Raw genomic sequence first — 21,953 nt, 5'->3', positions numbered from 1 at the left:
TGTTGGCTTGATTACCTTCATCATATGAGTATATTAGTCGCAATCACAAATTATGTAAATTAATCTTGACCAAATAAAACATTGTCTACAATGAGACAGGGGTGTAAATTAAATAAGATTTATTGTACCGTTTTAAAACGTTAAAATGTCAGTGTTAGATCCACACACACATTCAACCATGTGCACCAAATTATTCATGTGGTAAGGTAAAGAGTTTGAATATATTGGGTTTGAAGATGGGCAGAGGTGGTTGATGTCAGGTCTTGTCGGTTGGATGGGATGCCTGTTGCGTGCTCTGAGTCTGTAGCTGACTGATCTGTCTCCTGAGTCGAACTATCTCCTCTTCCTGCTCTTCAACCCTTCTCTGCAAGCCATGGATAACCTGGAAAGAGAAGAGGGCCATTGGAGATGTTTGATCTGTGATAAATGTTTAACTCTTCTCCTGATATTTACTTTTAGTAGTTTGGCACCAGATTGAACCTGGTTGCAGTGTCAAAGTGACCTAGGGCAAATATTTATAGCCAAGCAATGCTACTAGCATTTGGCTCATGTCTGTTTGAACTTGATCAATAGCAGCGTAAATATGGCAAGCTGAAATTCAACATGTACATCAAGCACATATCTATCAAAATGGTAGTCTCGTTCCCAGCCAGCCTGTTCATCCATACCATGTCTTTGCTGCTGAACAGCTCGCTCTGCAGCAGCTGTGTGGCGCTGGGTCGTAGAGAGGGGTCTCTGCTGGTCAGCAGTGTAATGTACTTGGCCAGGACAGGCCAGCACTGGGAGAAGGCGTCTGGGACCTTCCCCTCACGGAGGTCTCCTAGTGTACGCACGCGCTCCATCTCTGTCCCAAAGGGCTGGAACAGCTCCAGGGCCACCACTCCTACACTGTACATGTCTGACTGCAGGCCAGAAGAAAAGGCATAGTGATCCAAATCAAATCAGCACATACATGTGTTTAGCAGATGTTATTGCAAAATGTGTAGCAAAATGCTTGTGCTTCTAGCTCTGAAAGTGCAGTAATATCTAACAATTACACAACATATACCCAATACAGACAAATCTAAGTAAATTAATGGAATTAAGAATATAAACATATATGGACGAGAAATGTCAGCGCGGCATAGAATAAGATACAGTAGAATAGTATAGGATACAGTATATACATATGAGATGAGTAATGCAAGATATGTAGACATTATTAAAGTGACTAGTGTTCCATTTATTAGTGGCCAGTGACTTCAAGTCTATGTATATAGGCAGCAGCCTCTATGTGCTAGTGATGGCTATTTAACAGTCTGATGGCCTTGAGATCGAGAGACTGAAAAACAGCTTCTGTTCCAGATTTGTGGCACCTGTACTGACCTCGCCTTCTGGATGATAGTGGGGTGAACAGGCAGTGGCTCGGGTGGTTGTTGTCCTTGATGTGTAAATATGTTTTATGTATTGATATACTGTGTATCAATTGGTTTATAAATACAAATGTTATATTATCCTTATTATAATTCTATATACATTTGTTTTAAGTAGACAACTCACACTAATTCAGCTGATGTTCTGAAAGACCTGAAAAATCTGGACCCCTACAAAATTTGGACCCTTTCTTTCTAAAATTATCTGCCGAAATTGTTGCAACCCCTATTACTAGCCTGTTCAACCTCTCGTGTCGTCTGAGATTCCCAAAGATTGTAAAGCAGCTGCGGTCATCCCCCTTTTCAAAGGGGGGACATTCTTGACCCAAACTGCTACAGACCTATATCTATCCTACCCTGCCTTTCTAAGGTCTTCGAAAGCCAAGTAAACAAACAGATTACCGACCATTTCGAATCCCACCATACCTTCTCCGCTATGCAATCTGGTTTCAGAGCTGGTCATGGGTGCACCTCAGTCACGCTCAAGGTCCTAAACAATATCTTAACCGCCATCGATAAGAAACAATACTGTGCAGCCGTATTCATTGACCTGGCCAAGGCTTTTGACTCTGTCAATCACCACATCCTCATCGGCAGACTCGATAGCCTTGGTTTCTCAAATGATTGCCTCGCCTGGTTCACAAACTACTTATCTGATAGAGTTCAGTGTGTTAAATCGGAGGGCCTGTTGTCCAGGCCTCTGGCAGTCTCTATGGGGTGCCACAGGGTTAAATTCTTGGACCGACTCTCTTCTCTGTATACATCAATGATGTCGCTCTTGCTGCTGGTGAGTCTCTGATCCACCTCTACACAGACAACACCATTCTGTATACTTCTGGCCCTTCTTTCGACACTGTTAACAACCCTCCAGGCGAGCTTCAATGCCATACAACTCTCCTTCCGTGGCCTCCAATTGCTCTTAAATACAAAACTAAATGCATGTTCTTCAACCGATCGCTGCCTGCACCTGCACGCCATCACTACTCTGGACGGCTCTGACTTAGAATATGTGGACAACTACAAATACCTAGGTGTCTGGTTAGACTGTAAACTCTCCTTCCAGACCCACATCAAACATCTCCAATCCAAAGTTAAATCTAGAATTGGCTTCCTAGTTCGCAACAAAGCATCCTTCACTCATGCTGCCAAACATACCCTTGTAAAACTGACCATCCTACCGATCCTCGTCCTCGGCGATGTCATTTACAAAATAGCCTCCAATACCCTACTCAATAAATTTAATGCAGTCTATCACAGTGCCATCCATTTTGTCACCAAAGCCCCATATACTACCCACCACTGAGACCTGTACGCTCTCGTTGGCTGGCCCTCGCTTCATACTTGTCGCCAAACCCACTGGCTACATGTCATCTACAAGAACCTGGCAGGTAAAGTCCCCCCTTATCTCAGCTCGCTGGTCACCATAGCAGCGCTCCAGCAGGTATATCTCTCTGGTCAAAACCAATTCTTCCTTTGGCCGCCTCTCCTTCCTGTTCTCTGCTGCCAATGACTGGAACAAACTACAAAAATCTCTGAAACTGGAAACACTTATCTCCCTCACTAGCTTTAAGCACCAGCTGTCAGAGCAGCTCACAGATTACTGCACCTGTACATAGCTCATCTATAATTTAGCCCAAACAACTACCTCTCCCCCTACTGTATTTATTTATTTTGCTCCTTTGCACCCCATTATTTCTCTCTCTACCTTGCACATTCTTCCACTGCAAATCTACCATTCCAGTGTTTTACTTGCTATATTGTATTTACTTCGCCACCATGGCCTTTTTTTCCTTCTTGCCTTTAACCCCCTTCTCACCCCATTTGTATTTACTTCGCCACCATGGCCTTTTTTTCCTTCTTGCCTTTACCTCCCTTCTCACCCCATTTGTATTTACTTCGCCACCATGGCCTTTTTTTCCTTCTTGCCTTTACCCCCCTTCTCACCCCATTTGTATTTACTTCGCCACCATGGCCTTTTTTTCCTTCTTGCCTTTACCTCCCTTCTCACCCCATTTGTATTTACTTCGCCACCATGGCCTTTTTTTCCTTCTTGCCTTTACCCCCCTTCTCACCCCATTTGTATTTACTTCGCCACCATGGCCTTTTTTCCCTTCTTGCCTTTACCTCCCTTCTCACCCCATTTGTATTTACTTCGCCACCATGGCCTTTTTTTCCTTCTTGCCTTTACCTCCCTTCTCACCCCATTTGTATTTACTTCGCCACCATGGCCTTTTTTTCCTTCTTGCCTTTACCTCCCTTCTCACCCCATTTGCTCATATTGCATATAGATGTATTTTTCTATTGTATTATTGACTGTATGTTTGTTTTACTCCATGTGTAACTCTGTGTTGTTATATGTGTCGAACTGCTTTGCTTTATCTTGGCCAGGTCGCAATTGTAAATGAGAACTTGTTCTCAACTTGCCTACCTGGTTAAATAAATAATTGTGCCAAGTAATTTTGGTATGTCAAATATTTCCGAAATGATGGAGATGATTTACCTTTGAATCATAGTGGGAGCCCTCCAGTTGTTCAGGTGCAGCATAAACAAATGTCCCAACTCCAGTGGTGTGTGAGGAACCTGCAGAAAGATTTCAAGCAGTGTCAAAAATATACAGTACCAGAACCAACCAGGGAAAATGTTGTCATAGAAAGGGATTTGGATGCAGAGCCATAGCCCCATCTACTGGCGATTTCAGGAATTACACCTATACATACAAGTGTCCACTTTGATTTGATACACTGTATACATCTTTGAGATGTTGAATGTTTACACACACACACATACATACATACATACATATATATATATACATACATACATACATACATACATATGATATATATATGATATATATATATATTGTAACAACTGTTACAACAACTGAGCTTGTGGTGATAGACACATTAGAAAAATTGATTAAATCTGTTTCTCACAGGTGTTCTGTGAGGTGGAGGTTGGCTTTGCCTCATCATCCATTATTATATCCCTGCAAGCCAGTCCAAAGTCTCCAATCCTCACATGGCAGTCAAGTCCATGCAGGAAAATATTCCTGGGCTATAAAACAAAAGCATACAAAATGTAAAACATTTATATATCATATTTGTATGGTGAGTGTGAGGTCATAATGCTATAGGAGATTCTAAAAGAAGGATTCTACTCTAAAATGCACAATTCTATTTTGTCATTACCACTAGGCCACATTAATGCTTTAGTATATTGTTCAACTTTTAATTTTTTGTTTTAATGTAATTTTAAATGGGTAATATTAGTAACAAACCATGTCTTAACCCCTAATGCATGCGTTGTACACGGAGTGTACAAAACAAAACGTTCTGTTTATTACAACCGCATCTAGCGGTTACCGGAGGTTACTGACATAACCCTGGGAACTATGAACCAAGCGCAATTTTTTTATTATTATTTTTAGGATTTTCTCCTCTCGGGACCCCATTTTAAAATCGTCCCCTAGTTTGTAAAACACTGATTTGTAAAGCAAAGCGACAAATGCTTTAGTGGGAACTTCTTCGAAACGAACGTAAATGTTTCAGATGCTGAATTTATTAGGGCTGTCCCTGACAACAAAAAATATTGGTCAACCGATCGATTGTTCGAAATGTTTAAACTTATTTTTCCATATATAGGACAGACACAACCTGTGTGTTTGAATAAAACCAACTACATATAAACTGAGCTTGTTTGATGCTTTAAGCACACCTTTGATTAAATAATTAAGACACACAAATGACTCAAGAAAGAGCACAATGGTCACATTGTGTTAAAAAAAAAGACAGTGAGTGCCTGTGTGACTGGCGCACGTTGTCTCACTCTCCTACCTACTGCAGCGAAAAGGCACCACAGCACAGCAAGTGTTTATTGTGCTGTCCGTGCTGAAGCAGCAACATTTCAGCCATTTAGTTTCTTACTTGTTTCTGACTGAACATTTTTGTTATCGATATCCCTCATTTGTTTAGGAAAAAGATTCCTTCTTCCCTCAACCCTTTCTCTCTTTACGTGACACATGCATATGACCAATAGGGCCTGACCTATAGATTATCGTAATTACATCAATAAATTGGTTATAACAAACTCCGAAAGAAGTAATGTCAATGGCAAAATGGATGCAGAGGATATGAAAAAGAAACTCGAAACGGGACAATGTTTACAGGTTGTTCAGGAGGGATAGGGGAAGTTAGATCTTTGGAAGAAATTTCACTTAGTTGTGGAAACTATTGGAAATCAAGAAAAAGGAGGGTAAAGGAGTAAGTGTTACATAAGTATTGTGTGTGCCAAACAGTTGCGGTTAGATTACAATATTATGATTTGGAAATGAGTGTACCAGAGAGTCTGTTCTAACGAGGAGAAAATATAATATAAAGCCTTTATTACAGCAGACTAAAAACAGTTGCATGCATTCATGAATTGTGGTTTATTTATTGTTTCGGCTAATTATTCAAAGCTCACTTTTTCTTATTTAATTTTAAAACTAAAATGCTTGATTGCATTTCAAAGCATGAATGACTCATATGCTGTGTGATGACATGAATGAATAAATGATACAGTAGCCTATATAAAGTATTGAAATACAGGCCTAAGTAAGTTACGGTATTAAGACTAAACAGGATGTACTCTTTGGCCTACAGCTTGATGGTGGTTATACAAGGCTGCTATATTAAGCCTACTAATGAAAACATTACTTATTGTTATAGTGATGATTATAATAATAATTGTAATCAGAAGGAGATCAAGAAAAAGGAGTGTATAGGAACGAGAGATGCGTGCATATTATGTGTGACAAACAGGTGCTGTTAGATTACAATATTATTTATCTGCCTGTTTGGAACAGTTGTAAACAACTGTAATTAAGTAATACCAGCCTGTTCTAACGACAAAAAAAATAGTAAAGCCTTTATTACAGCATAGCAAAGATTAAACTGCAGAATCCGACATTTTGCCATTGCGTGAGGCTTGCCATTTTGCCATTGCATTCAACCTGTAATTTAAATACATTTTTATTTGGATTTCATACACAAAATAGTCCAAATTGGTGAAGTGAATTGAGAAAAAAAAACTGAAAATGGTTTGTATTCACCCCCTTTGCTATGAAGCCCCTAAATAAGATCTGGTGCAACCAATTACCTTTAGAAGTCACATAATTAGTTAAATAAAGTCCACCTCTATGCAATCTAAGTGTTACATGATCTCAGTATATATACACCTGTTCTGAAAGGCCCCAGAATCATTAACACAACTAAGTAAGGGGTACCACCAAGCAAGCGGCACTATGAAGACCAAGAAGCTCTCCAAATAGGTCAGGGACAGAGTTGTGGAGAAGTACAGATCAGGGTTGGGTTACAAAAAAATATCAGAATCTTTGAACATCCCACAGAGCACCATTAAATCCATTATTTTCAAAATTTAAAGAATATGGCATCACAACAAACCTGCCAAGAGAGGGCCGCCCACCAAAACTCACGGACCAGTCAAGGAGGGCATTAATCAGAGAGGCAACAAAGAGACCAAAGATGACTGAAGGAGCTACAAAGCACCACACCAGATATTGGAGTATCTGTCCATAGGACCACTTTAAGCCGTACGTTCCACAGAGCTGGGGTTTACGGAAGATTGGCCAGAAAAAAGCCATTGCTTAAAGAAAAAAAATAAGCAAACACATTTGGTGTTCGTCAAAAGGCATGTGGGAGACTCCCCAAACATATGGAAGAAGGTACTCTGGTCAGATGAGACTAAAATTGAGCTTTTTGGCCATCAAGGAAAACGCTATGTCCGGTCCAAACACAACACCTCTCATCACCCCATCCCTACAGTGGTGGTGGCAGTATCATGCTGTGGGGATGTTATTCCATCGTCAGAGACTGAGAAACTGGTCAGAATGGAAGGAATGATGGATGGCACTAAATGCAGGGAAATTCTTGAGGGAAACCTGTTTCAGTCTTCCAGAGATTTGAGACTGGGACAGAGGTTCACCTTCCAGCAGGACAATGTCCCTAAGCATACTGCTAAAGCAAAACATGTGTGGTTTTAGGGGAAACATTTAAATGTCTTGGAATGGCCTAGTCAAAGCCCAGGCCTCAATCCAATTGAGAATCTGTGCTATGACTTAAAGATTGCTGTACACCAGCAGAACCCATCCATCTTGAAGGAGCTGGAGCAGTTTTGCCTTGAAGAATGGGCAAAAATCCCAGTTGCTAGATGTGCCAAGCTTAGAGACATACCCCAAGAGACTTGCAGCTGTAATTGCTGCAAAAGGTGACTCTACAAACTATTGACTTTTTGGGGGGGGGGGGGGGGGGGGGATAGTTATGCATGCTCAAGTTTAGTTTTTTGTGTTATTGTGGTTTGTTTCACAATAAAAAATATTTTGCATCTTCAAAGTGGTAAGCATGTTGTGTAAATCAAATGATACAACCCCCCCAAAGATCCATTTTAATTCCAGGTTATAAGGCAACAAAATAGCAAAAATGCCAAGGGGGTGAATACTTTCGCAAGCCACTGTAACTGATGCATAATAGCCACGTTACTTAGTTAACTTGATTTCCAAAGTGCCCATTGAGGCAGTTATATTATGGTTTGTAAAGTGCCTCAAGGTGCTCTGCAGCAAATTCTACTTCGACCAGAAGGACCAGCTATGTCACGTTTGTTAAGGAGGGTAATGAAGTCCCACCTCGGTTCCCCCGCTTTCCCAATATGGAGGACTTCACAATGCCTCAAAGAGTCTAACTCCCCCTGTCCATTAAGGTGAAAGCATGTTACTTTTACATTTTAACACACACTACCTCATGTGATCTACCTGAGGCAAAACCTCCTTTGATTGTGCACTTCTATTCTTGTGAAATTAAATAATTTACACTTGTAAAGAACATACCTTCAGGTCTCTGTGCATGATACTTCTAGAGTGAATGTATTCCACTCCTTCAAGTATTTTATGTAGAATGCTAAGGGTTTGTTTGATGTCCACAGACCCATAAGGATCTGTAAAACAAAAGCCAAAACATACTCTAACAAATTCTGCATAATAGAAACGGAATCAAAACATTGATAATGTTGAATGAAGAGTGAAAGCAACAAAGGGGTGCATCTTATTGTGCAAGTTATATATGCTCACTTTGTGAGATGTGTTCGGTGGTTCTCTCTGAGATCCAGTCTTTGAGTGAACGTTCACACAACTGCATCTGAATATACAGCATGAGGTGGAACTGCACCTGAGGTAGCCATAGAATAGTGTCCAGTAAAATCAGAGTTTGACAAAAAGAGAATCTATAAACTACCAGGCAAAAGTTTTAGAACACCTACTCATTCAAGGGTTTTTCTTTATTTTGTATTATTTCCTACATTGTAGAATAATAGTGAAGACAACAAAACTAAGAAATAACACATATGGAATCACGTAGTAACCCCCCCAAAAAATTATACATTTGAGATTCTTCAAATAGCCACCCTTAGCCTTAATGACAGCTTTGCACACTCTTGGCATTCTCTCAACCAGCTTCATGAGATAGTCACCTGGAATTAATTTCAATTAACAGGTGTGCTTTGTTAAAAGTTCATTTGTGGAATTTCTTTCCTTCTTAATGTGTTTGAGCCAATCAGTTGTGTTGTGACAAGGTATGGTTAGTATACAGAAGAAAGCCCTATTTGGTAAAACACCAAGCCCATATTATGGCAAGAACAGCTCAAATTAGCAAAGAGAAACAGCAGTACATCATACTTTAAGACATGAAGGTCTGTCAATATGGAACATTTCAAGAAAGTGCAGTCGCAAAAACCCTCAAGCGCTATAATGAAACTGTCTCTCCCAAGAATGGAAGACCCAGTTACCTCTGCTGCAGAGGATAAGTTCATTAGAGTTGCCAGCCTCAGAAATTGCAACGCAAATAAATGCTTCAGAGTTCAAGTAACAGGCACATCTCAACATCAACTGTTCAGAGGAGACTGTGTGAATCAGGCCTTCATGGTCGAATTGCTGCAAAAAAAACTACTAAAAGGACACCAATGAGAAGAAGACTTGCTTGGGCCAAGAAACACGAGCAATGGACATTAGACCGTTAGAAATTTGTCCTTTGGTCTGATGAGTCCAAATCTGAGATTTTTGGATCTTTGTGACACGGTGTGGGTGAACAGATGATCTCCGCATGTGTATTTTCCACCATAAAGCATGTAGGAGGGGTGGTGGTGTGGGGGTGCTTTGCTGGTGACACTGTCTGTGATTTTTTTAGAACTCAAGGCACACTTAACCAGCATGGCTACCACAGAATTCTGCAGCGATACGCCATCCCATCTGGTTTCGGCTTAGTGGGACTATCATTTGTTTTTCAACAGGACAATGACCCAAAACACCTCCAGGGTGTATAAGGGATATTTTACCAAGAAGGAGAGTGATGGAGTGCTGCATCAGATGACCAGACCTCAACCCAATTGAGATGGTTTGGGATGAGTCGGACCGCAGTGTGATAAGTTATGCTCAGCATATGTGGGAAGTCCTTCAAGACTGTTGGAAAAGCATTCCAGTTGAAGCTGGTTGAGAGAATGCCAAGAGTGTGCAAAGCTGTCATCAAGGCAAAGGGTGGCTACTTTGAAGAATCTCAAATATAAAATATATTTTGATTTGTTTAATACTTTTCTGGTTACTACATGATTCCCTATGTGTTATTTCATAGCTTTGATGTCTTCACTATTATTCTACAATGTAGAAAATAGTAAAAAATAAAGAAAAACCCTTGAATGAGTAGGTGTTCTAAAACTTTTGACTGGTAGTGTATATACAGGGGACATTTGTAGATGTCAGTGTTGGAAGGTTAGATGATTGTGTTAAAACAACAGGATAAGAGGCCCTACTGAGCTACATTATACAGGTTACACAGTATCAATACCTCCTTGGTGGGGCATTTCGTGTCCCATTCCTCGCTCCCCACGTCGATGTAGGAGTTGTTGTTCAGCTCCATCTTGTTCCTGGTTCCTGAGGCCTCCTCTGACAGGGCCGAGCCATCCCAGCTGACCACGGGGCAACCATCCGGTGTCAGGCCACGCCGTCCCAGGAACACACAGGGGACAAAGTTCTCTGAGACACGGGTGTGGCGCATGGTTTTAGGACACACTGCCTGTGTGCTCTTCTCCTCTTTAGGTGCCAGGGCTTTCACCCGGAGGATCTCTGGTACTTTTGCAATGGCCACTGGCTCCTTCGAGTGACCTGAGCTCTCAAAGACTATTGAGGAGCTGTTGCTACTGCCGGTACTCTCCTCAGTGCTGTGAGAGTGGGAAAATACATGTTTCAGAATCTAATATGATATTCAATCATAACTGGTCTTGTAATTCAGTTATACGAGATAATAATGGTACCGTTCTGGCAGCGCAGGTGTTTCCAGTGCTGGGAGTATTGATGCAGGGTCTGAAATAGAGAAATGTAAATGAAAAAACAACAATAATGAAGAGAGGTTAGCTATGAATAAATGAAATCACTTGAATTTCGAACACGTCAGAGGAGAGAAGTAACGGAAGTCACTGATAAAAGCAGGTGAGACATGCTCCATCCAGGCAGTGTGGTAGCCCACTACGTTGATGTGCTGAAGACTGGATAACACTTTAACTTCTCTGAGAACCTGAAACAAAGACAGGAAAATACTCAATGACAAACTCACTTGTGTCCGTTATCGAATAGTGCACTGAAGTATACTGCATTTTTGGATCATTAAAACACAATACATTTTAAATGAATTGTGTGTAATATATATATATATATATATATATATATATATATATATATTACACACAATTCATTTAAAATGTATTGTGTTTTAATATATATATATATATATATATATATATATATATATATATATATATATATAAAAAAAACATACCTTCATGCAGTCTTCTCGTGAAACATTCTTGATGAGAATTTTCTTCACAGCATACTTCTGGCCATCCAGCTTGTTTGTTACCTGGAAAGCACATGACCAAAACGAAGAGGGGGAAATTATTCCACTGTAGGTTATATTAATGCACAGGTATCATTTTTATTTTGACTAGACGGTACCTTAAAGACTTTGCCATAGGATCCTTTTCCAAGTCTAGAGAGCTCTTCAAACTCGCTGAGGTAGCGCGACGCCTGTGCCTGGAACAGACCTTCGGTTGGTCTACGGTGAGGAGGATAATAAGCAAAGAGACAGATCCTCAAGATCCTCTCACAACGCAACGTACACAGCAGTACATTTCATTTATTTTGACATTAGCAGACGCTCTTATCCAGAGAAACTTACAATTAGTGCATTTATCTTAAGATAGCTACTAGTGTTGTCTCACCTAGCTAGGTGAGACAAGTCAACACTAGTAGAAAAAGACAAGTGACATTTTTTTCTGTACTAATCTTACCTTAGCGTAAGGCTCTGGCTGTCTGTATTACATAATCTTTGACCCTGAAATGGCAGGAAAAGAAACTGTCAGTGAGTGAATATCAATGATAAACAAGAAACTTGACTATGCATGTCCCACATTACATTATCACTAAATGGCCACATCAAGTGTTACCTGTGGGAACAGGGAGGTGCTGGCAGCATCCAGTAGTTCAATGAAGGCTCTGTTGTGCTGGAGTCTGACTGAACTGAACTCCTCACTGATGGCCAATGGGGAGAGGAGGTTCATCGCTGCTAAACGCTGACCAATGACTGAAGAGGGCAGTTATTCACTGTAGTGTTTGTTGTTCACAAGTTCATTTTTTATTCTCATGATTTTTCACACAACAAAATATTTTTTTTACAGAATTCAGTGATGTTTAAAAAAAATCATATCCTAACCTCCCTCTACACAACAACCAGAGAATGTTAATATTCTATTGACCGAGATATAGTTTAGTAGATCATCTTTACCTTTGAACAGCATACGTGAGCGGGTCGGGTCGCTCTCGTAGACAAAGCACAGGTGTTCTAGCAGGGACCCAAGCAGAAGGTGGTTGGGGATGGCGGAGGCAAACTCCTGTGTGGACAGGTACTGCTTGCCAGCTATCAGAACCTCACAGTTGTTATCCAAGTCGGACGCTGTGTTTACATAGAGGAGAATGAGAAACAGGACAGAGAAGTGAGTGGTAAGTGTTTGTAACAAGATTATTGATTATGTAATAAATGGGAAAAAGCTAAGTTGTGTGTCTCAATGGCGAACAGCCCCCTCCAAAACTTCCTGTAGCCAGATGGCCAACATTGCATAACAAATAAATCACCAACATGTGTGTGATTACTTTAGAACCGCTTTTATGAAGAAAATAAGATTTATAGTTAACAGTTGAAAGAGCAAATGTATCTTACCTTCGGCAATAACTTTGGCAATTAGCGCTGCAATTTCTTTCTCCCCTAGGTCCATTTTGTCTAACGGTATGTGTGATATTAGCTCAATATGAAACACTTCCAACACTAATGCAAGATTAACCTAACCACTTCAAAGTCAGCCAGCCCATCATGTTTATGCATACTGGGGTGTGCTCAGTAGTAGGGCTTATCTGTCTACAACAGTACACACAGGACCCTCCACCCAAGGTCGCTAACGCGGAGGAAAATATAAGGGAAGAAGAGGTGTGAGAAACATGCCAAAAACGGTATGTAATGTACTCTCATATTTGTGTATGCTGACTTTTGGTTTATACTGTACTCATTGGATTTGGCAACAATTTATGTACAGTCCCAGTCAAAAGTTTGGACACACCTACTCAATCAAGGGTTTTTCTTTATTTTACTGTTTTCTACATTGTAGAATAATAGTGAGGACATTAAAACTATAAAATAACACATATGGAATCATGTAGTAACCAGAAAAGTGTTAAACAAATAAAAATATATTTTAGATTTGAGATTCTTCAAAGTAGCCACCCTTTGCCTTGATGACAGCTCTGCACACTCTTGACATTCTCTAAAACAACTTCATGAGGTAGTCACCTGGAATGCATTTCAATTAACAGGTGTGCCTTGTTAAAAGTGAATTTGTGGAATTTCTTTCCTTCTTAATGCATGTGAGCCAATCAGTTGTGTTGTGACAAGGTAGGGGTGGTATACAGAAGACAGCTCTATTTGTTAAAAGACCAAGTTAGTCCATCATTACTTTAAGACATGAAGGTCAGTCAATCCGGAAAATTCAAGAGCTTTCAAGTCCAGTCGCTAAAACCAACAAGCGCTATGATGAAACTGGCTCTCATGAAGACCACCACAGGAAAACAAGACCCAGAGTTACCTCTGCAGAGGATAAGTTGACTGCACCTCAGATTGCAGCCCAAATAAATGCTTCACAGAGTTCAAGTCACAGACAACATCAACTGTTTAGAGGAGACTGTGTGAATCAAGCCTTCATGGTCAAATTGCTGCAAAGAAACCCCTACTAAAGGACACCAATAAGAAGAAGAGACTTGCTTGGGCCAAGAAACACAAGCAATGGACATTAGACCGGTGGAAATCTGTCCTTTGGTCTGATGAATCCAAATTTGAGATGTTTGGTTTCAACCTCCGTGTCTTGTGAAATGCAGAGTAGGTGAACGGATGATCTCCGCATGTGTGGCTCCCACCATGAAGCATGGACGAGGTGGTGTAATGGTGCTTTACTGGTGACACTGTCTGTGATTTATTTAAAATTCAAGGCACACTTAACCAGCATAACTACTACAGCATTCTGCAGCGATACGCCATCCCATCTGAATTGCGCTTAGTGGGACTATCATTTGTTTTTCAACAAGACAATGACCCAACACACCTCCAGGATGTGTATGGGCTATTTGACCAAGGAGAGTGATGGAGTGATGTATCAGATGACCTGGCCTCCACAATCACAAGACCTCAACCCAATTGAGATGGTTTGGGATTAGTTGGACCGCAAAGAGAAAGAAAAGCAGCCAACAAGTGCTCCGCATTTGTGGGAACTCCTTCAAGACTGTTGGAAAAGCATTCCAGGTGAAGCTGGTTGAGAGAATGCCAAGAGTGTGCAACGCTGTCATCAAGGCAAAGGGTGGCTACTTTGAAGAATCTCAAATATAAAATGTATTTTGATACATTACCCTACGCGTAGGGGTAATACACTCGACCACTGCTACTCTAACTTTTTTTAGCATACAAAGCCCTCCCCCGCCAACCCTTGAGAAAATCCGACAACGATGCCATCTTGCTCCTACCATCTTAATGTATTGTGTGGCGTACAGCAGGTCAGCCACCAGGGGGAGACTCGCCGAGGCCTGGTGGCAGACGGAGCCGACATCACGAGGCGATGGCTCCCTCTGCTGGATGTGCCAGGTCTCAACGGGCTCTCCGGTCAGGACTAATTGAGGCTGATTGTGGTTGGTGGGTAATCAAGGGCTGATTGCTCACCAGCTGTATGAGTCCCATAAAGCTGACAGAAGGGCAGCACACAAGGAGAGGGACTGAGGGAAGAAAGGTGACTTCCGTATAGTTGGAGACGGTTCCCGAGCTAAAAGGAGGGAGTTCAGTTTTTGTGCCCGACATGATTACAGCAAGACCCAGAGCCCAGAAGACGGTATCCCGGAGAGGGTCTCATGGGGGAGACCTATCCTTTTCTTTTGATTTATTATTTAAATAAACACCCTTGAAACCGAGCTAATCCTACTCTGTCCATGTCTGATCTGTGTAAACGTCTTGACCAAACCCCTTGGTCTGCCACGATAGGCAGAAACTCAAACAGGATGGCCAGTGACTCATTGAAACAATTCTGCATTTCAGTTTTGCTATATATGACAAAACTGAAATGCTGAATTGTTTCAATGAGCACTTTATCATCTGGTAGGCTGTTTGACTCAATGTCCTCCGTCTCTGTACAACCCTGTGTGGATGAACCAGTGAGAGCTGGCCAAACTTTTAGCTTTTTGCCATTCTCAGTGCAGGTGGTACATAAAGCCCTGAAATCCTTAGATCAGAGAAAGCCTGCAGGTCCTGATCTTTTGGATCCCTGCTTTTTAAATCTGGCAGCTGATTTCATAGCTGAACCACTTACATCTCTGTTCATTCTAACCCTGGAATGTAATGAAATTCCAAAGATCTGAAAATCAGCATTTGTCCTACCACTTTAAAAGGGGGAGATCCAACTCTTTTAAATAATTATAGGCCAATCTCAAAGATGTCACCCCTGGTGAAAATACTTGAAACCCTTGTAAGTGAACAGCTAAGAGTTATTTACGAACTCTATTTGATCAATGTACCAATCGGGCTTCAGGAAGAAGCATAGCACAATTACAGCAGCCATGAAGGTTTTAAATTATATCACTGAAGCCATTGACAAAAAGCAGCACTGTGTCTCACTTTTTATTGATCTCTCTAAGGCTTTTGATACAGTTGATCATGCTATACTAAGGCAGAGATTGTCGAGTGTAGGTCTTTCGGAGCATGCAGTTGCATGGTTTGCTAACTATCGGTCTGATAGAACTCAGTGCACTCAATTTGATGGGCTTATGTCTGTTAAATTGTCTGTCTTGAATGGTGTGCCCCAAGGCTCTGTACTTGGTCCTCTCTTATTCACTATTTATATAAATGATTTAGACAAAAATGTCCAAAATGCACAACTTCATTTTTATGCTGATCATACTGTTATTTACTGTTGTGCCTCGTCTCTTACAAAAGCTTTCCAGAACATGCAAACTGCTTTTTATACTGTTCAACATACCTTGTGTCAATTGAAGCTTATCCTCAATACTGACAAAACTAAACTAATGTGTATTTCTTGCATTAGAAAACACCCTCTGAACCTTTCACCTATTACTACCTGTCAGGGCAAGGAGATTGAGGTAATAACCTCATATAAATATTGTGGAATTTTAATTGATGACGGCCTCACTTTTAAATTACATATTCAACAACTTACAAAAAAATTTGAAGCTGAAATTGGGATTTTATTTTAGGAATAAGGCCTGTTTTTCTTTTGAAGCCAGGAGGCTAGTATCAGCTACATTTATGCCTTTACCAGACTATGGGGATATTTTATATATGAATGCTTCCGCTCAGTGTTTGAGATCAATTGACACTCTTTACCATGGCACTTTGAGATTTATTTTAAACTGCAAAACTCTTATGCACCACTGCACTTTGTATACCAGGGTTGGCTGGCCTTCTCTAGTCACTCGTAGGCTCAGTCACTGGTATACTTTTATTTACAAAGCCATTTTGGGTTTACTACCTTTTTATTTGTGCATTTTTATTGTTCAGAAATGTGGTGGGTACTCTCTTCATTCGCTGGACTTTAACCTGCTAATGCCCAAACTGAATTTGGTAAAGGCTATTATGTACTCTGCGCCATCGTCTTGGAACACCTTACAAAATACTTTTAAACTGGAAGAACTTGTCCGGATTGGTGTTTTTAAATCACTGATGAAGGATTTTGAGGTTGATTCCCTGACCTGTCAATGTTTTTAATTTGCTGTTTTATACTCTTGTGAATTCAATGGTTTTTACTAGATTATTTGTAGTTTTTCATGTTGTCTGTCTGTAATTATTTTGTAATGACTTGGTGCTGCCTATCTTGGCCAGGGCGCTCTTGAAAAAGAGATTTTAATCTCAATGAGCCCTTCCTAGTTAAATAAAGGTTAAATAAATACATTAATTAAATAAAAGTGAGTAGAACCATTCAACGCTGGTCTGACCAATCGGAATCCACGCTTCAAGATTGTTTTGATCACGCGGACTGGGATATGTTCCGGTCAGCCTCACAGAATAACATTGACCTATACGCTGACTCTGAGTGAATTTATATGGAAGTGCATTGGAGATGTTGTACCCACTGTGACTATTAAAACCTACCCTAACCAAAACCTGTTGATGGATGGTGGCATTCGCTCAAAACTGAAAGCGTGAACCACCGCATTTAACCATGGAAACAGGTCTGGGAATATGGCTGAATATAAACAGTGTAGTTATTCCCTCCGCAAGGCAATCAAACAAGTGAAATGTCAGTACAGGGACAAAGTGGAGTCGCAATTCAAAGGCTCAGACACGAGACGTATGTGGTAGGGTCTACAAGAAATCACGGACTACAAAAATAAAACCAGCCACGTCACAGACATCACACTTCCAGACAAACTAAACACCTTCTTTGATTGCTTTGAGGATAATACAGTGCCACCATCGCGGCCCGCTAACAAGAACTGCGCCCCCCCTTCTCCGAGGCCGATGTGAGTAAAACCTTTAAACGAGTTAACCCTCGCAAGGCTGCTGGCCCAGAGAGCATCCCTAGCCGTGTCCTCAGAGCATGTGCAGACCAGCTGGCTGGTGTGTTTACGGACATATTCAATCTCTCCTTATCCCAGTCTGCTGTCACCACATGCTTCAAGATGGCCACCATTGTTCTTGTACCCAAGAAGGCAAAGAGATTAACTAAAATGACTACCACCCCGTAGCACTCACTTCTGTCATCATGAAGTGCTTTGACAGACTAGTCAAGGATCATATTACCTCCACCTTACCAGCCACCCTAGACCCACTTCAGTTTGCATACCACCCTAACAGGTCCACAGATGATGCAATAGGCATGACACTGCACAATCACATCTGGACAAAAGGAATACCTGACTACAGCTCAGCATTCAACACCATAGTACCTCGCCCTGTGCAATTGGGTCCTGAACTTTGACGGGCCGCCACCAGGTGGAGAAGGTAGGAAACAACATCTCCACCTCGCTGACCCTTAACACCCCACAAGGGTGCGTGCTCAGCCCCCTACTGTACAACCTGTTCACCTGCGACTGTGTGGCCATGCACGCCTTCAGCTCAATCAACAAGTTTGCGACACAACAGTAATGGGCTTGATTACCAACAACGATAGACATCCTCACCTCCTCCCTGTAGGCTACTCGGGGTGTTGTGTCAGAGAGGCTGGTCCCTACATGGAGACCCAATCACTGGCCACTTTAACAAATGGATCACTAGTCACTTTAAACAATGCCACTTTAAGAGTGTTTACATACCTTACTCATATATATGATATGTCAGAACCAGAAGCATTTCGCTACACTCGCATTAACATCTGCTAACCATGTGTATGTGACAAATAAAATCTGATATCACATTATTGGGCACAGACAACAGCACAAAGGGCAAGAAGGTAGAGATAACAATACATCACGCAAAGCAGCCACAACTGTCAGTAAGAGTGTGCATGATTGGTTCTTTGAATGAAGAGATTGAGATAAAACTGTCCAGTTTGAGTGTTTGTTGCAGCTCGTTCCAGTCGCTAGCTGCAGCGAACTGAAAAGACGAGCAACCCAGGGATGTGTGCGCTTTGGGGACCTTTAACAGAATGTGACTGGCAGAACGGGTGTTGTACAGTAGGGAGAACAAGTATTTGATAACCTGCAAAATCGGCAGTGTTTCCTACTTACAAAGCATGTAGAGGTCTGTAATTTTTATCATTCAACTGTGAGAGACGGAATCTAAAACAAAAATCCAGAAAATCACATTGTATGATTTTTAAGTAATTCATTTGCATTTTATTGCATGACATAAATATGATACATCAGAAAAGCACAACCTAATATTTGGTACAGAAAGTTGTAGTTCTGGGCTGACCCCTCACCATCCTCATGATCATTGATGCCCCACGAGGTGAGATCTTACATGGAGCCCCAGACCGAGGGTGATTGACCGTCATCTTGAACTTCTTCCATTTTCTAATAATTGCGCCAACAGTTGTTGCCTTCTCACCAAGCTGCTTGCATATTGTCCTGTAGCCCATCCCAGCTTTGTGCAGGTCTACAATTTTATCCCTGATGTCCTTACGCAGCTCTCTGGTCTTGGCCATTGTGGAGAGGTTGGAGTCTGTTTGATTGAGTGTGTGGACAGGTGTCTTTTATACAGGTAACGAGTTCAAACAGGTGCAGTTAATACAGGTAATGAGTGGAGAACAGGAGGCTTCTTAAAGAAAAACTAACAGGTCTGTGAGAGCTGGAATTCTTACTGGTTGGTAGGTGATCAAATACTTATGTCATGCAATAAAATGCAAATTAATTACTTAAAAATCATTCAATGTGATTTTCTGGATTGTTTTAGATTCTGTCTCACAGTTGAAGTGTACCTGTGATAAAAATTACAGACCTCTACATGCTTTGTAAGTAGGAAAACCTGCAAAATCGGCAGTGTATCAAATACTTGTTCTCCCCACTGTATGTAGAGGATGAGGGCTGCAGCAGGTATCTCAGATAGGGGGAGGGGGGGAATGAGGCCTAAGAAGCTTTTATAAATAAGCAATCAACCGGTGGGTCTTGCGAAGGCATACAGAGACGACCAGTTTACAGAAGAGTGTAGAGTGCAGTTATGTGTCCTATAAGGAGCATTAGTGGCAAATCTGATGGTCGAATGGTAAAGAAAATCTAGCCGCTCGAGAGCACCCTTTCCTGCCGATCTATAAATTACGTCTCCATAATTGGGTATCCGCATGGGTAGGATGATCATCTGAATCAGGGTTAGTTTGGTAGCTGGGGTGAAAGAGGAGTGATTACGATTGAGGAAACCAAGTCTCGATTTAACTTTAGCCTGCAGCTTTGATATGAGCTGAGAGAAAAACAGTGTACCGTCTAGACATACTCCCAAGTACATGTATGAGGTGACTACCTCAATCTCTAAACCCTCTGAGGTAGTAATCACACCTGTGGGGAGAGGGGCATTCTTCTTACCAAACCACATGACCTTTGCTTTGGAGGTGTTCAGAACAAGGTTAAGGGCAGAGGAAGCTTGTTAGACACAGTAAGAAAGCTTCGTTGTAGAGCGTTTAACACAACATCTAGAGAAGGGCCAGCTGAGTATAAAACGATCATCTGTGTATAAATGGATGAGAGCTTCCTACTGCCTGAGCTATGTTGTTGATGTAAATTGAGAAGGGCGTTCGGCCTAGGATCGAGCCTTGGGCTAGTCCCTTGGTGACAGGCAGTGGCAGCAGATATTCTGACTTTATACACTGCACTCTAAGAGAGGTAGTTAGCAAACCAGGCCAAAGACCCCTCAGAGACACCAATGCTCCAAGAATGGAATAGTCTACCGTATCAAAAGCTTTGGCCAAGTCAATAACAATAGCAGCACAATATTGCTTAGAATCAAGGGCAATGGTGACATCATTGAGGACCTTTAAGGTCGCAGTGACACATCCATAACCTGAGTGGAAACCAGATTGCATACCAGAGAGAACACTATAAACACCAAGAAAGCCAGCCAGTTGATTATTGACAAGTTTTTCCAACACTTTTGATAAATAGGGCAAAATAGAAATAGACCTATAACAGTTAGGATCAGCTTGATCTCCCCCTTTAAATAAAGGATGAACCGGTCGTGCCTTTCAAGCAATGGGAACCTCCCCAGAGAGGAGAGAGAGGTTAAAAAGGTCAGAGATAGGCTTGGCAATTATAAAGAAGAAAGGGTGTAAACCGTCTGACTCAGATGTTTTTTTTAGGGTCAAGTTTAAGATGCTCCTTTAGCACCTGGTTGCATCACTAGAGGGTTATGACTCAGAAGGTTATATTTTTAGGGCTGCAGAATTGGTCATGAAGCCAACCATCCAATAGGAGCGAAGGAAAGACATGGCTATAAACAACATTATATAAAAATCTCTCACTTAGCTGATTGGTCATAGCTAAATTAGTTATTTGTCAAAAATGTGAGGAGGGATGTAGCCACAGCTGTGATGTACTAGCTATCTATCTGCCCCGTGGTGATGTGATGGTGGTGTGGATCAAAAGCAGCCCCCAAAACTGTCCAGGTAGGTTGAGAGGATTGCTGACAGGAAGACTGTGCCCACAGCCCCACACATGATTTCTCAATTCTGCCTAGCTAGTTAGCATGAACATATTTGTACAGTGTCTGGTGTCTGTCAACTTACTGTCAAATATAACCTCGTCGTCATCTTCACTGTTGGTCAAATTAAACACACTGCACTCATGTCCGGTTGTGGTGGTGGTTAGATTTCGGTTGATCACGCTGCTGCTATTTGAACTTACCCCTCGTTGCCCGTTCAGAGAGCTAAACATGGCGATTTATGAAGATTCAGCTTGTTAACCTATTAAATATGACCTAACTTTTAGAATACTTAGGCGTTAATATTTTCAATTCCGCATGAATCATAACTAGTTAAGGTAGACGTTATTCTAAAAGAATCACGTCAAAAGCTCGCCAGAAGAGTCCCATACCGCCTAGTTTCAGCATTGCCGAACAATACACCCATGAAGGGAGTGAAGTCTTGTCTTAAAACACCACGAGCTGAACATAAATTCAGTTGAATCATTTCATGTCCACTGTGAGAAGCTTACGAATTAAGTCTGATTTCTTTTGTATCATCATATATTGATGAGATTGTATCACATTTAGTAACTCTATCCATTTATGCAATACATTTAACTCGATCTTGTTCGTTTTATTATTTTGTGGGACACGTCAGATAGTCCCTGTATGTAGCATTTCATCTCACTTCGTTCCTTATCATGTGATCCTTGCAAATGATGACGATAAAACGCTACAAATGTTTATTGGTGACATACAATTACAAACTTGAGATATGTATATATTTTTAAATAGG

At 41.2% G+C, this 21,953-nt stretch overlaps 1 protein-coding gene across 4 annotated transcripts; it reads right to left on the bottom strand.

Annotated features, from left to right (window-relative positions):
- Positions 1–102: 102 nt before the first annotated feature.
- Positions 103–21,855, bottom strand: eif2ak1 (eukaryotic translation initiation factor 2 alpha kinase 1). Of its 4 annotated transcripts, none has more exons than XM_036960696.2 (15): positions 21,261–21,855; positions 12,293–12,460; positions 11,955–12,091; positions 11,799–11,842; positions 11,464–11,563; positions 11,288–11,368; positions 10,930–11,026; positions 10,767–10,815; positions 10,301–10,673; positions 8,536–8,632; positions 8,296–8,402; positions 4,349–4,469; positions 3,913–3,992; positions 669–902; positions 103–382 (listed from the first exon to the last, which is right to left on the bottom strand). In XM_036960696.2, exons 1-15 carry the CDS (start codon positions 21,406–21,408, stop codon positions 257–259), a joined length of 1,962 nt encoding a protein of 653 aa, XP_036816591.1. In that variant the 5' UTR covers positions 21,409–21,855; the 3' UTR covers positions 103–256. The 4 variants fall into 4 exon arrangements, with proteins under 4 accessions (XP_036816591.1, XP_036816590.1, XP_090073592.1 ...); XM_036960695.2 differs by having other exon boundaries at positions 10,900–11,026; positions 21,261–21,853; XM_090217466.1 differs by lacking the exon at positions 21,261–21,855 and adding an exon at positions 12,725–12,949.
- Positions 21,856–21,953: the final 98 nt, after the last annotated feature.

Source organism: Oncorhynchus mykiss, chromosome 23 (genome assembly GCF_057628025.1).
Source record: "Oncorhynchus mykiss isolate SJ-2025 chromosome 23, ASM5762802v1, whole genome shotgun sequence".
In the NCBI taxonomy this organism is placed as follows: domain Eukaryota; kingdom Metazoa; phylum Chordata; class Actinopteri; order Salmoniformes; family Salmonidae; genus Oncorhynchus; species Oncorhynchus mykiss.
Note: the sequence above shows the minus strand (reverse complement) of the source record. Positions and strands in the feature narration are given on the sequence as shown.

Bases quoted from the DNA above. Each gene is read 5' to 3' on its own strand.
- eif2ak1 (XM_036960695.2), bottom strand. From the start codon at position 21,408: ATGTTTAGCTCTCTGAACGGGCAACGAGGGGTAAGTTCAAATAGCAGC. The intron at 4,470-8,295 runs GTATGTTCTTTA...TTTGTTTTATAG, and splicing joins TCATGCACAGAGACCTGAAG to CCCAGGAATATTTTCCTGCA. The intron at 383-668 runs GTATGGATGAAC...TTCTCTTTCCAG, and splicing joins TGTTCAGCAGCAAAGACATG to GTTATCCATGGCTTGCAGAG.